This window comes from Rhinoraja longicauda, chromosome 11, assembly GCF_053455715.1.
Source record: "Rhinoraja longicauda isolate Sanriku21f chromosome 11, sRhiLon1.1, whole genome shotgun sequence".
Lineage (NCBI taxonomy): Eukaryota > Metazoa > Chordata > Chondrichthyes > Rajiformes > Arhynchobatidae > Rhinoraja > Rhinoraja longicauda.
In genome coordinates, this window is record NC_135963.1 from 47495635 (window position 1) to 47510962 (window position 15328).

At 41.1% G+C, this 15328-nt stretch overlaps 1 protein-coding gene across 1 annotated transcript in view; it reads right to left on the bottom strand.

Moving 5' to 3' along the window:
* lamc1 (laminin, gamma 1) overlaps positions 1-15328 on the bottom strand; it is a 177071-nt gene that overhangs the window by 76596 nt on the left and 85147 nt on the right. The window contains exon 3 of the mRNA XM_078407589.1: positions 1726-1856. Coding sequence (XP_078263715.1) covers positions 1726-1856 — 131 coding nt within the window. The remainder of the gene's footprint in view (positions 1-1725; positions 1857-15328) is intronic.

A 15328-nucleotide genomic window follows, 5' to 3' on the forward strand; every position in this document is an offset into this window, starting at 1 on the left:
ATAGAACACAAAATCATTGAGATCATTTTACATTACAGAACTGGCTAAAACATCTTCTGCATCTCTCGCATGGAGAATCATTTTGCTTAAGGTTTCAATCTGAAAGTATACAGCCTCTGGTTTATACTGAAAGTGATTATTTATAGTTTGTTTACTCCCTGTTCCCAACACAAAAAGCTGAAATTATAATACCACTTCCCATTAATAACGAAAACATATTGAACACCAATTACTTCCGAGTTGAAAGTTTAGCCGAGCAAGACTGAATCTATTTAACAGAACTGACCACGAGAAGCTGATCAACAGGAACTGTATTTATTCCACTGATACATAAAATGTAATATTTTCCTTGACAAAATAAGAGTAGTAGAATTTCATTGCTAGCGCTACAGATTGTAATAACTTTTGCGGGAGGGGGGGGGGGGGGTCAAAATGTTTGAGTGCCTATCATATCATATCATATCATATATATACAGCTGGAAACAGGCCTTTTCGGCCCTCCAAGTCCATGCCGCCCAGCGATCCCCGCACATTAACACTATCCTACACCCACTAGGGACAATTTTTACATTTACCCAGCCAATTAACCTACATACCTGTACGTGTGGGAGGAAACCGAAGATCTCGGAGAAAACCCACGCAGGTCACGGGAAGAACGTACAAACTCCTTACAATGCAGCACCAGTAGTCAGGATCGAACCTGAGTCTCCGGCGCTGCATTCGCTGTAAAGCAGCAACTCTACCGCTGCGTTACCGTGCATCTATCATCTATCACGCTCAGCCACAACCCATGGCCCTTCTTAGGTCCTTAACGAGCCCCACTCTTTCTATGGCTACCCTCTTGTTCCTGATATCCTAATAGAATGTCTTGGGATTCTCCTTAATCTTACCTTCTTAAGATATTTCATGGCCCTCTTTTCCCCCTATTTCTCAAGTGCTCTCCTCTCTATATTCTTCAATTGCAGTTGCTGATTCCTGTCTTTCTTTTTTCCTGATGAGACCCTTGTCACCCAACACTCGCTTATCATCCAAATTTTGCTTTTCATTCTTTCTGGAACATGTTGGCCCTAAACTCCTACTACTTCTCTTAAAATAGTTTGGTAAGATTGTGGTGGGTGTATGGAACAAGCTGCCAGAGGAGGTAGTTGAGGCTGGGACTATCCCATTGTTTGAGAAACAGTTAGACAGGTACATTGATAGGTTTGGAGGGATATGGACCAAACGCGGGCAGGTGGGACTAGTGTAGTTGGAACATATGGGCGGTACGGTAGCGCAGCGGTAGAGTTGCTGCTTTACAGCGAATGCAGCGCCGGAGACTCAGGTTCGATCCTGACTACGGGTGCTGCACTGTAAGGAGTTTGTACGTTCTCCCCGTGACCTGCGTGGGTTTTCTCCGAGATCTTCGGTTTCCTCCCACACTCCAAAGACGTACAGGTATGTAGGTTAATTGGCTGGGTAAATGTAAAAATTGTCCATAGTGGGTGTAGGATAGTGTTAATGTGCGGGGATCGCTGGGCGGCGCGGACTTGGTGGGCCGAAAAGGCCTGTTTCCGCGCTGTATATATATGATATGATATGATATGTTGGGCCGGGGGACCTGTTTCCACACGGTATCACTCTATGACTCTCTGATTAGATTTTTATCCTTTTCGTGTACTTGGTTCATAGAAATGTTTAGCCACAGTTTAAAAAAAAGCAAATGTAAGAAAGGAGAAACAAAAGTACCTTCCACCAACTGCAAAATCTGAAATAGCATAATAGTAAGATTTCAGAACCTTCGGGTCATTAAAAACTTCGTCCCCAAAGGTGTTCAACCTATTCAAGGTCACTTTGATGTCGGTTGCTGTCACCCATTCCTGTAAGTGAGCAAAAAAAAAATGAGCACTCTGCCACATACAAAATTATTGGTCACTAGTCAAGAAAATACCCATCATGAAACAGCCATTAAAACAAAATACTTCTACAAAAACTATCACAATGCACCATATTCTGCAATGAATTATATTAAAAAATAATCGTACAAATAAGTAAAATGGAAAATCTAGCTTTGCCATTACTTCAAAGAGTATAATGTATGATAAGATTTGTTTAGTTAATGTTTAGTTTGGAGAAATATTGTGTCATAGAGTCAGATCTACAGCCTGGAGACAAGCACGAGAAATGAAAGGCGGGACAGATTCTTCTGCCCAACTCATCCAAGCCCTCCAACTTTCTTAACCCAGCTAGTCCCACTCAGCTGTATCTGTCCCATATCCCTCCAAACCTTTTCTCACTCCATATACCCATCTAAATGTCTTTTCAATGTCATAATTGTACCCTTCTCTACTAGCTCCTCTGGCAATTCATCCCAGATAACCCACCACCAAATCTTTGGTCCCAATTAAATCTTTCACCTCTCAACATTAAACATATGTACTCTGGTTTTAAACTCTCCTATGCTGGGGAAAAAACTGTGGCCATTTACCTTCTGCCTCTTGGGATTTTATAAACCTCAAATAGATCATGCCTTATTTCCTATGCTCCAGGCCTAACCAGCGTCTCCTTATAATTCAAACCCTCCATTATCAAAACACTTCCCCCGCCCCCACTCTCAGATACCCAAATCCTGGAGTGGGGGAACATTGCAATATTAAACTTCATCTCAAACAATGAGAAAGTATGAGGCAAGGGTTGGAGCAATAACATAATTACACAGATATTTTTGTGTCTTAATTGTCGATGTGATGTCGTGTTTTTGTGTTTGTGTACTATGTGTGGGTGTGGGGCGGAGGGGGGGAACTGTAAAATTGTAAATATGTGTCCCTTCCGAACGGAGACCCGACCTTTGTTTTCTGGGTGGTGTCTCCGTTCCTGCTGCGGCCTACCATCGGCCCAACTCCTGGAACTGGCGGCCTCCAGGGCTCTGGTTCGCAGAGCCCGCGGATCGGACTTACCATCAGCGGAGCCGGCCGTCTTCGGAGGCTGCGGGAGCGGCTGCGACTCGCCTTAGGCTCGGGCCGCGTGGATGCCGACATCGGGAGCTCCGGCAGCGGCAGCATGTTCGCCCGCCCCGGGTCGCGGGGCTTGGGTCGCGGACATTTCACCGTCCGGCGCGGCCTAAAATAGGCCGCGGGATTTCTCTCTGCTGGGCGGGGGCTTCAATGTCGGGAGCCACGACCGCCCCGACGTGCAGCAGCAGCGTGTTCGCCCGCCCCGGATCGCGGGGCTTGGGTCGGCCCGCTGCGGACCTTTCACCGTCCGGTGCGGCCTGCAGCCACAACAACCTGACCGCGGGAGAAGACGGAAGGGGAAGGGAAAAGACATTGTGGCCTTCCATCACAGTGAGGAGAGGACTGGAGGAGACTCACTGTGATGGATGTTTCTTTTTTTTGTGTGTTTTTGGGGTTGTGTAATTTGCCTATTTTAATGCTTTATTGTGTAATCTGCCTAATTTAATGTTTTATTGTTGGACTGTGGGTGACTGAATTTCGTCCAAAAAAATCGTTTTTTTGGATGACAAATAAAGCTATCTTGAATCTCTTGAATCTTGAATCTGCAGTAGATTTGTAGGTTGGAATGGCAGTTTGTTTGCCAACCTGTAATAGATATACAGAAATCCCTGAACAAATTTGTGAAGAATTCTCCAGTTCTTCTCAAATGCCAGTGTCAAAAGTCTCTTGTAAGATTAAAACAAAAAGGCCATGAATAGTGGTTGATACTGCTTCCTGTGTATTTCTTGAGATCTGCTGCTTCTTTTGAACAATTGAATCTGCTGCTCGCTTTGGGGTAGCTCTTCTGTCACTGGTAGGGACAGTTAAAGAGGATGCTGGCAATGACTTTCCCTGGGGGATGCCTGCCTTTATGACTGCAATTGGATATGTCTTTTTCCAAAGATGGTCTTGATTATGGCATGTGTGAGATCTCATGGCATAACCATATCATCCCCAGATTTGGGGCTATGAAATTGTAACTAAAGTCGCTAACTGTCAAATTTGGAAACTCAGTGGGAAATTTTCATTCCAGAGGCTTTGTTTGTTTCCAGATGACTTGTGGCTTTTCAACGAGATTAGAATGGGTAAAATCGAAGACAAATCCGAAAAGAACAGACTCTTTATTTCTTCCAATTGTTTCTTTCACCTGGTGCTAATATACTTGGTTAATGTTTAGATTATGCACTATGTGAATGGGAGACTTGTTTTCATATATAAATGCTTCTGTCTTGCATGTGTGTGAATCCAACAAATATGTATGGCATAAAACTGACTGAAATGCAATTGATGGCTAGTGCCATGTTCAGCAACTGACTCACATTCGTTGTATTCACACACATACAAGGCAGAAGCATTTATATATGAAAACAAGTCTCCCATTCACATAGTGCATAATCTGGGTTCCATGCTGTCACCAACAGGGACTATGCCAGAAAGTAGCATCCTGACCAATCAAAAATCTGCTTCTACCAATCATTTAACATTAGTGACTGCCAAAAAAAAGACCAAGTATTGGCTTTTACCAGAGGAATATGTTCTCTACTCTTCATTGAACACAAATTCTAGCAGTACAATTCATGTTACAAAATTAACTAAAAATTGAACTGAAATTGTAATAATGCACACAAGGTCTCCTGAAACAATGCATGGTCAAATAAAGTGGTCTTTATAATTACCACCAAAATTCATTGTGAAAATTCCTGAGCATTGGACAATTGTAACATTTAACAGTAATAAACTGCAGCAATTCTATGGCAAACATTATCAGCAAGATTTATACGGCTCCACAATTTGAAATGAGATGATGAGCAAAATGCAACAAGGTGTAGACATCCCAGTCAGCATCAATGCTGTCAAAGTGGAGATGATCGAAAGCTTCAAGTTTTTACACATAATTATCAACAATTTCTCCTGGATTAACCACATCGAAGCTTTGGCCAAAAAATGCACACCAATGCTTCTCCTTCCTCCTTCCTAAGGAGGTGCAGCATATCCTATGACTCATACCAACTTCGATAGATGCATGGTAGAAATCATCCTCAAAAGCTCTGACCAAGATTGCAAGAAATTGTTGAGAGTTATGGATGTAGCCCAGTCCATCATACAAAGCAACCTTCCTTCGCCCCCACCCCTCAACCGCTGACTCCATCGAGAAAGCAGCCAGCATAATCAAGGACCTATTTCACCCTCATCATTCTCTCTTCTCCCCTCTCCGCTGGGAAACATATATAAAAGCTTGGAAGCACATACCAGATTCAGGAACAACTCTACTGTTATTCTACTGAACTGGCCTCTCATAAGCCTACGGTGTAGTCCTGATCTCCCAACCTACCTCATTGCAGCCCTTGTACTTTTATTTTTTCAACACTTTCTCTGTAATTGCAATGCTATAATACTATATTCTGTACTCTGGTATGTTTCTCCTCCCATGACCCGTTGTCTATGTATATTACTTGTGGATTGCCTTGATTGTACTCATATCTAGCATGATCTGACTGGGTAGGATGCAAACAAAGTTGGTCACTGTATCTCGGCACACATGACAATAATAAACCAATACCAATAAAAATACAAACTGAAATTCTGGACTGAGGCTAAAAAGATTCTACAGCTATTCAAAACAAATACATAACAGATTGAAACAGCAAAAATACAACTTCTTGTCAGTGTTTTCAGTTAAAACCACAAGCCCATTGCGTAACATAAGATTCGGATTAATTCTGCATCTGGCACCAGGTTAAACTGGACTCATTTCAACAGGAGTCTCTATACAACATAAACAGTTCTGAACACCTTCAGAATTGTGGGGAAAAAAACTGCAGATGTTGGTTTAAATCGAAGGTAGACACAAAATGCTGGAGTAACTCAGCGGGTCAGGCAGCATCTCGGGATAGAAGGAATGGGTGACATTTCGGGTCGAGACCCTTCTTCAGAATTGACATCAGACACGTTCCCAGTGCAAAATTTGAAAGCATAAACCAGGCAACACTGCATTGGCTGTGACACTGCCTTGCAAATAAAACTCTGAAGTAAAGCTGGTCAATGCATAAAAGCTATCATGGCAGGAAAACTGGGCAAGGAGCTTCCCCTCCCCCCATGATTGATCCATCATTTATCTTTATATCACTAGCAATAATGTGCAGCTCTCAACTGGTCATTTATTTCCTGCTGTCAGAGTGGCCATGCTGTGCAGACATTGGTTCTTCTTCTTCTTGCGTTTGAGGCAGCAGGTTATGTGACGCCCTCCAGGCGCTGTAGCCAATGCAATGTGCTGTTGTCGAGGGCTGTGAAGTCTACCCCTCCACCGTTGTTATCCTTTTTTACACGCTGCTCTAGCTATTCTATAGGACTCCGTATCTATACCTCCTAAATATGATCAACTCCATATTACACCTACCTTTCCCTCTTTTTCCTGTGCATTTGTAAATACTTGTTGAATGTCCAGTTTGTTAGGCAACCTGCGCTCTTCCCATTTCCCTCGCTTGTCATCAAGACAGAAGACAGGCTCAGGGACAAAGTTCTCAAAATAGAGGGTTTATTTTCTCCCACTTCCTTTCTTATGCTCCCATCCCACCTCCAAAACAACTCCCAAAGAGGAATTTGTTTGGAAGTGGTTCGATATTTGTCCTGAAGAAGCAATCAACAAAATGCATGAAGTTGTCATTAATACTACTATGAAGGGAATTATATTAGTGACGTTTGGGAGAATCCTCATCAGCTGACACATCTGCCTTCTGATTTATCATGGCTGGAACTATGATGAAAATCATGTCATCTTTTGATTTGGTACTTGACAAATGGTTCAACATTCAGTTTGATAATTTCAGATGTATTCTATTTATACATTATCGCTATTTATGATTCCTCCAAATCTATAGTTATTTAACTGCATGATTACCACTTTCATTATGCATTATCATCTTGTCTACTACACCACCAACTATCATACCATCCCTTTCGGCTAATCAGATCATCTGTCCGCGTTGTTCCTACCAGCTTACACGTCAGACATTGAAGTGCGAGGTGCCAACAAAATTAGTCAAACAGCAGTGGTCTAAGACGGCTGAGGATCTACTTTAGGACTGCCTTGAGTCGATGGACAGGAACATGTTCAAGACCACTTCATCCAACCTGAATGGGTAAACCTCAGCCATCGCCAGTTTCATCAAGAAATGTAGACAATAAAGGTCTATCCTAAATAAAATAGGAACAGGAAGATTTACTTTCTGTTAAAGTCCAGATCCAAGGCTTTTAAAAAGGAAGATCTTACAAAGATGGTCTCCGCAAGACTATAAGAAATGCCAAGAGCTGTACCCGAGTCTGCTGGTATGTGCTTTCACACTTGTCTGACAGGAGGAGAGGAAATGACGGGGTGAAAATGGTCCTTGATTATTTCAACTGTGAAGTGCAGATAGAGTCAATGGAGGGGGAGTTGGTTTGTGTGATAGATTGGGCTACGTCCACAACTCTCTGCAATTTCTTGAGGTCTTGGGCAAAGCTGTTCCGAAACCAAGCCAATAGTATGATTTTTATGGTGCCTCTGCAGAAGTTGATAAGAGTTGTTGAAGGTATGCCAAATTTCCTTAGTCTTTTAAGGAAGTAGAGGCAATAGTGTGCTTTTTGGGCCGTAGCTTCAATGTAGGTGGTCCAGGAAGATTGTTGGTAATATTTACACATGGGAGCATGAACCCCTCAACCATGTCCACGTTGGCATCATGATTGCTGATTGCGGCATGTACTCCTGCATGGTTCCTGAAGTCATCAACTGCTCCTTTATTTTGCCGACATTGAGGGGGAGATTAGAGTAGTAGAGTGGCGCAGTGGTAGAATTGTTGCCTTACCCAGGTTCCATCCTGACTATGTCAAAGGAGTTTATAAGTTTTCCCTGTGACCACGTGTTTCTCTTCTGGGTGCTCCAGTTCCCTCCCACATTCCAAGGACATGTGGGTTTGTAGGTTAATTGACCTGTAAATAGTCCCTAATGTGTAGGACAGAGCTAGTGTACGGCTTATCGTTGGTCAGCGTTGCCTCAGTGTGCCGAAGGGCCTGTTTCTATGCTGTACCTCTAAACTAAAGGTTGTTGACCTGACACCATGTTACTAAGTTCTCTGTCTCTTTCCTGCACTCTGTCTCGTCATTGTTCGAAATCCAGCCCACCATGCTTGTGTTATCTGCAAAAGTGCAGATGGATTAGAGACAGATTTGGCTGTGCCGAATGTATAGGGTATATTAAGGGGCAAGAAAGGCATCCTTGTCGCGTACCAGCGTTGGGAATTATTGCAGAGGGTGGATTGTCGCCTATCATCACAGATTGTGGTCTATAGGTCTGAAAGTCAATGATCCAGTCGCAGAGGAAGGTGCTGATTCCTCATTTGGAGAGGAGTTTGGAATGCGTTATAGTGCTGAAGGCAGAGCTGTAGTCAATAAATAGGAGGCTGACATACAGAGGGCATCTGCCATGGATCTGTTGTTACAGGAGGCAAAAGCAGTGGATCATGACTGTCTAGAAGGCTGCAGTTAATGCAGTTACCTGCATGACTGTCTAGAAGGCTGCAGTTACCATCATCATTTTCTCAAGGCACAAGGACATTCCAATTGCTATTAGAATGGGATTCCATTGAAACTTGGTGGCCCCAAACCTTATCACAGTCCTGATCCAAGTTTGGACCCAGTTCTGAAGATCAAATAGTAAGAAGAGTCACCTCAACTACAATAACAACAACCTTCCTGGACCAACTACACTGAGGCTGCAGCCAAATAAAGCACACAAACACCTCTACTTCCTCAGGAGACTAAGGAAATTTGGCAGATCTCCATCATAACACCATGGATCACTAAATGTTAATAAACAGAACAATAAGCGAGTACAAGTAAAGGTCAAATCATACTAAAATAAAGCAAATTATTCAAAATAATATAGACCCAGATCAGCCAGTCTTGTGCCTGGTTTGCCAGTCAGTAAGATCGTGCTGAATTCATTGTTCCACATTCCTGCACTCTCAGAATATATCAGAAACCTTGATACTCAGTGCATTAAGCATCCACTGTCCTTTTCAGCCAAGAATAAGAAAAATACTCCATATCTAATCAGCAGACAATTTCATCATTCTTATAACCTGATCACAGCCTTAAATCATTCCTGCAAGATTTCCTCAGGGATCTAGCAGCAGTTCATCAACATATTTTCCTCATTACGATCAAAACTGGTGGATGATGCCTGGTAATGAGAATAGCCAGCTTCATCTGTAACTCTGATAATGGTGGAGTAAAATACCCAAAGTGGCAGCTATGCAGTGAAATGGTGGTAGTTGCTTTGATTGGGGAGGATAGGAACACTAGTGGTGTTGTATTGCTATCCAAATACTTCCAACCCAGATAAATAACCAGCCAGCTATCTCATTGGATATTATTCATCGGACGTAAATAGGATTGGGCTCATTGGGATGAGCACATGGCCAAAGAGACAACAATAAATAGCTGTGCACAGATTATTTTGATTAATTAAAATCCACAACTTTAGAGGAAAAGATGTTAAAACCTTTCTTCGCCCAATTTCATTACAGCCATGCAATGTTGATGCACAAAAGGCCATCACAACACCAGTCACCATTGTTTGCTATCCACCTGCACTGAAGGGATTCACATAGCCACTCTCTCTCCCGATTCCCCCCCCCCCCCAAGCTAATTGAGATTACCATTATATCCTTGAAAATTACCTGTTTATCTAATTATTTAAAGACCGAAGAGAGGTAAAGCAAATGAAGAAAGATATTGGAAAACAATGAGCAAATTGTTACATAAGAGTGGGTCGGCAGAGTTATTGGATTAAGTGACAATGTGCAGCGATTTTGCTTACTTCAAAGTAATAAACTTTGGACATGAAATGAATGAACCCGAACAGAGAATGGATTATACTCAGAATCTTATCTCGTGGGAATTCCATTCCTGTGCAATCAATTTATGAGTTCACTGATAGAAATTATTTGCTTGTCTGATAACATACTGTTGGTGTATAAGCAGGTTCATTCATACTCAAGGCCAAAAATCTTTGAAGCTTTTAATCTATAACTAGGAATGGAGCTGAGAACATGATGTTATTTTACACAACCCATTTCCCTTCAAGATAATCCTTTTTTCCCCCATGAGCTTCAAGACTATTCAGCCCATCAGGGGACATCCCGATACTATTTAAATCAATTGCATTCATAATAAAATTATATTTTTGACCAAACCTATTTTGCTCATGGGCTCCACTGCAATTTTGAATTAAATTCATATACATTGTAATCGGCATTTCTTCATCTCCTACACAATCCAAGCACCACAATGCCGTTCAATGCATGATCGTCGTGACTTTTTCGAAATGTAGATCAAGAAAGATAATAATTTTGGCTTTAATCACGTTGTTTTAACTTAAGCTCATATGAAATTTCATCCATCAGGTTCTCCAATACCAAATTAGTTTCCATTTTATTAAAACAATTTTGGTTGCTGAGAATGGCAAAATATAATTTGGCATGTAGTATCAAAAGGAGATATTGGAACAGGCGATAAAAATCATAGTTAAAGAGGTAAGTTTTAGGAATTAAGTTAAATTTCCTGGGAGATCATGTGGTGTGAAGAAATAATTCCAGAACTTAGGCTTTGGGCAGCCATAGCAAAGAATGTAAAGGGGAGGCGATGAAAGTCAGAGATGGGCAAGATGCCAGAATTAGAGGAGAGGCAGAGGCCTGAGAATTTAAAAGCTGGAGGAGTTTGCAAACATATAGATTTCCCTCATTGGTAATTGAAGCAGATCAGATTGAATTAACAATAAGCATGAAAAGACATGAAAAAACTGGAAGGCGCATTTTGTCTTGGTACAAATCAATTCATAGAATTAGTCTATACATTCCATGAAAATGGAGATATCAAATTAAAACAGCTTGCCATACAACATTGTCTCAAATTGCATAGATTATTTTAACTTGATTAAAAAAAAACACGAATCATCCACTATTTAGGTCATAAAAGCCGAGAAATGCATCGAACAAAAAAGGAACAGCTGAATATAGGAAAACGCTCACAATCCACTTGCATATACAGATGCTTCCCACCTTACGATGCTTCGACTTACGATAGTTCGACTTTGCGATGTTGCAAACGGCAGCGACCCTTAGCGAGCCACAGCTACGTGATCACGTGTATTCAATAGTCAATAGTCGTTTATTTGTCACATACGCATAAATGTGTAGTGAAATGAAAAATTACCCGCAGTTCAACAATAAGACCAATAAGAATAATCAATAAAAATGCAATAACACATACAATCATAAACAAACACCAAACAAAAGAAACATCCATCACAGTGAGTCTCCTCCAGTCCCTTCCTCACTGTGATGGAAGGCCAGAATGTCTATCTCTTCCCTTGCCATCTTCTCCCGCGGTCAGGCTGTTGTCATTGCCCGTTTCGACTTACGATATTTTCGGTTTCCGGTGGGTTTCTCGGAACGTGACCCCATCGTAAGTTGAGTAGCACCTGTACTCAAGTATTTTAGCCATAAACTGAACCGCGATCTGATTCTGATGGAATGATGGCCAAGTGCATCAAGAGTTGAAAGTGTTCAATTGTACTCTTCTTACTTGCTGCAGTTTTACAGGTGCAATAAATGCAACAACACAACAATGAAACATACAATAAATTAATCAGTTTTACCAGTTTCTCACTTGTCTCCCGTCTAAAGAGCAGCTTGCATTGTAATTATGTTGATTTTCCGACAGGGTACAAAACCAAATCTTCAGTTATTTCATGTATTATGTCCTATTTAAGGTTATTTCCACCCAGTGTTACAAAAAAAACTCAGATTAGCTTTCTTTCCTCTTTCAAATTTCAACAGTTCATAGGGTGAAGAACTGCTATCAAATAAGCATCTGCAGTAAAGTATGAATTCGTAGCAGTTCAGTGTTCACTTTTATGCTGTTATGCTAGTCAATAGGATTGGTAGAACATTTATGCCAATTCCTCCACCTACGGAGTAACAAGCATTAATAACTGATTGAACATACTTAAATCTAAAATCTCAGTTTCCTTTCACAATCTTCAAATCCAAGAGGAAATATACCTCTCAATGTCAACACTGACAAAATTTTGCAAGAAAACTGATTGATTAAACAAAAAATCCTCCACAAAGACTAAATTAGCCAATAATTATTCAAATTATAAATCTGCTAGCTACCTGTACGTTTCTACATCATTGCCAGTGAAACCCACCTTTGTGTCTTTTCATTTTATTCCTGCTGTGACCCCCAACAACTTCCTTTATCCACCCTACCCTCACACCATCCCCACCCCCGTTCAAATGAAGAAATTTGGCTTTCGCACTTATCTACCTGGTGATCCATTCCAATCTACATCCATCACTGCAGCATTTGTCTAACAATAATAATCAACGCACCACCTCTCCTTTTGCCATTGAGCCCAAATTGTATAAATGCCATGTATTTCTAAAGCACATCAAATTCCAAATCTGTTCATCATTTCTGAGGCATAATGTTCAAGTATAGTAAACTCTGTTGAAATTTATGAATTCACTTGAAACTAATGTATTTATATATAAAATCTTCAATTCCAAATTGCTGTTGACTGGTTAGCACGCAACAAAGCTTTTCACTGTAGCTCGGTACACGTGCCAATAAACGAAACTGTAAATCCAAGATACTGCATTAGTGGGAGGAAAGAGGAGCAGCTGCTCACCATCCACTGCACAAAACATCAGTCAACTGGAGCAGTTGAGTTAACGCACAAAATACCAATCAATTCATATAATTACAAAAAACAAGAAATTTAAGGAAACTGTGAACAAAAGCACTCTTTAGAAGCATCTGTGAACAAAGCAGAGCATTACTTTTGCTCAGTAAGAAACATTTTCTGACATCAGAACATATTAAAGGGAGTGCAGTTCAAGATGCAAATGAATGCCTCCATGACCCTTATATTAACAAGAAAGTCATTGTCTTAAATTTGTCTGACATTTTTCAATATTGCAGTAACAACTGACTATCAGATGTCTGATGGATATTTTATGTAAATGGCTCAATATTCAACTAAATTACTTGCAAAAGATGGCCGACTTCCACCTCTTAAAACCAAGAAGAGGAAACATACCTTCAAACAAGAATTTCCCAATAGTTGTTTGAAAACAAACTGCGCCAGATCTAATCCATTGGCAAAAATGATTCTACTCTCCAAGGATCAGCTACCAAGCACTTGCATGATAATGCCTTAGACTTAAGATTCACATTGAAGAAGAAAAAATACTTGTCAATGAACATTGGGATAATTTGTCGTAATCATTCACAGTCATGGCCCATGTGAAGTTAGTTGATAAGCCCCAGTGAATTATACACAGGTGGCCTCAAAAGGGATCCAAGGCACATCTGCAATCACAGATTTTTAAACTGTTTACATAATAACTAGACAATTCAAAAATAACTTGGGAACATAGAAACATTCTAGATCCAATTTTGTCAGCGTGAAGAATCCTTCCAAGCCAGAAAACAGCAAGACTGATTAGAATCAACCAAGTTTCACAATACATTGCCATCACCCTACCCTATGTTTTTTTTTTAAACATAAAACCTCACCGTACTCTGACCCAGAAAATATACTCTGCCAATAAGCAGTTGCCAAGCAGGTCAAAGCCAGATATCGAGATTAATCCTTTGCTGGTGACCAGGCAGTCTTCCAGCAGATTCATGCCTTTTTAGGAGTGCAGTCTTACACAGTGATGACAGAAAGAAAAACAAGTCAAATTGCAAGACATACTTAGCAGGTCAGGCTGCTTCTGTGACGAGGTAAAGAGTCATCCTTTTAGGTTGGCATTTCTTCATCAAAACTTAAAAGGAAAATAGGTGGCTAACGTTGTGCTTTATTTAAGAAGGGGTGCAAGAACAAGCCTGGAGGTTATAGGCCGGTGATGTGACATCAGTTGTGGGAAAGTTACTGGACGACATTCTGAGAGGCAGGATTTGGAAAAGCAAAGTATGAATATCATCATGATTTTATGCACGGTAAATTTGAGTTTTTTTTTTTGAAGAGGCGATCAAGAGGATTGACAAGAACAGTGTGGTAGACATTGTCTACATGGACTTTAACAAGGCATTTGTCAAGCCCCCACATTTACCACACATGGGATCCAGGATTAACTAGCCAATTGATAAAACATTGGCTTGGTGTAAAAAACAGGAGAGTGGTGATTTGCAGATTAAGAGTCTGTGATTAGAAGTGTGCCATAGCAATCACTGATAGTCTCCTGTAGTTGGTCAAACAGGCAATCCACAGATTACGACATAATTCTATCCGAGAACTATTCAGATCCTGAACTGCTCATAAATCAGAAAGGACAAAAACAATTGTGTTTGAGTAGATCGGAGAAACAGCTGTGATGGGGATAGCAGCAGCCACTGACTCAGTGAACGAGCGAGCCTGCTCAGCATTCCCAGCTCTGTTCAGCTCAACCCCCCACCAATTGTGGTAGCTTTGAGTAGGGAAGACACACCAAAATATGTCATTCCCACTGGCAGAAGATGCCTGCCTATGTCCATAAATCGGATGTTGAAAATCTAGGAAGGACCTGTATATATAAATGATTTAGATGAGAATGCAGTTGCATGGTTAGCAAGTTTGTGGATGATACCAAAATCAGTAGTATAGTGCACAGTGAAGAATGCTATCTAAGATTACAATAGGACCTGGATCAAAAAGAAAATGGGCTCAAGGAATAGCAGATGGAATTTAACTTGGATACGTGTTAAGTCTTCATTTTAGGAAGTTAAACCAGGGCAGGACTTGCACAGCAAAATTGTAGGGCCCTGAGGAGTGTTGTAGAAGTGAGACCTCTCGCGGTACAAATAAATAGCTCCTTGAAAGTGCACATGATGGTGAAGGTGGTGTTTAATTACGCTTTCCTTCATCAGACAGGGCAATAAGTTCAAGAGTTGGGACATCATGCTACAGCTGTACATTACATTGGTGAGATCACACTTGGAGTATTGTGCACAATTCTGTTCGCCAGTAGCATCAGACTCCCACATTCTTTTGTCCGGGTTCTTTTGTCTACGTTCGCACTCTCTACTTGCTTCCACTCCGTCATTGACCAGATCACCTCGTTTAGCTAACCCCCATGGTCACCTGGTTTCACTCCATCAGAGACATTGCCCCACAAGCTTCTTTTGTCTCCTTTGCAGTTCTGACAAAGGATTGCTGAACTGAAACTTTCACTCGTGTTTCTCTCCCCACAGATGTAGCCTGATCTACTGGGTATTACCGCCATTTTCAGTTTTTATTTTAGATTTCAAGCATTGAGCTTTTTGATGATGGA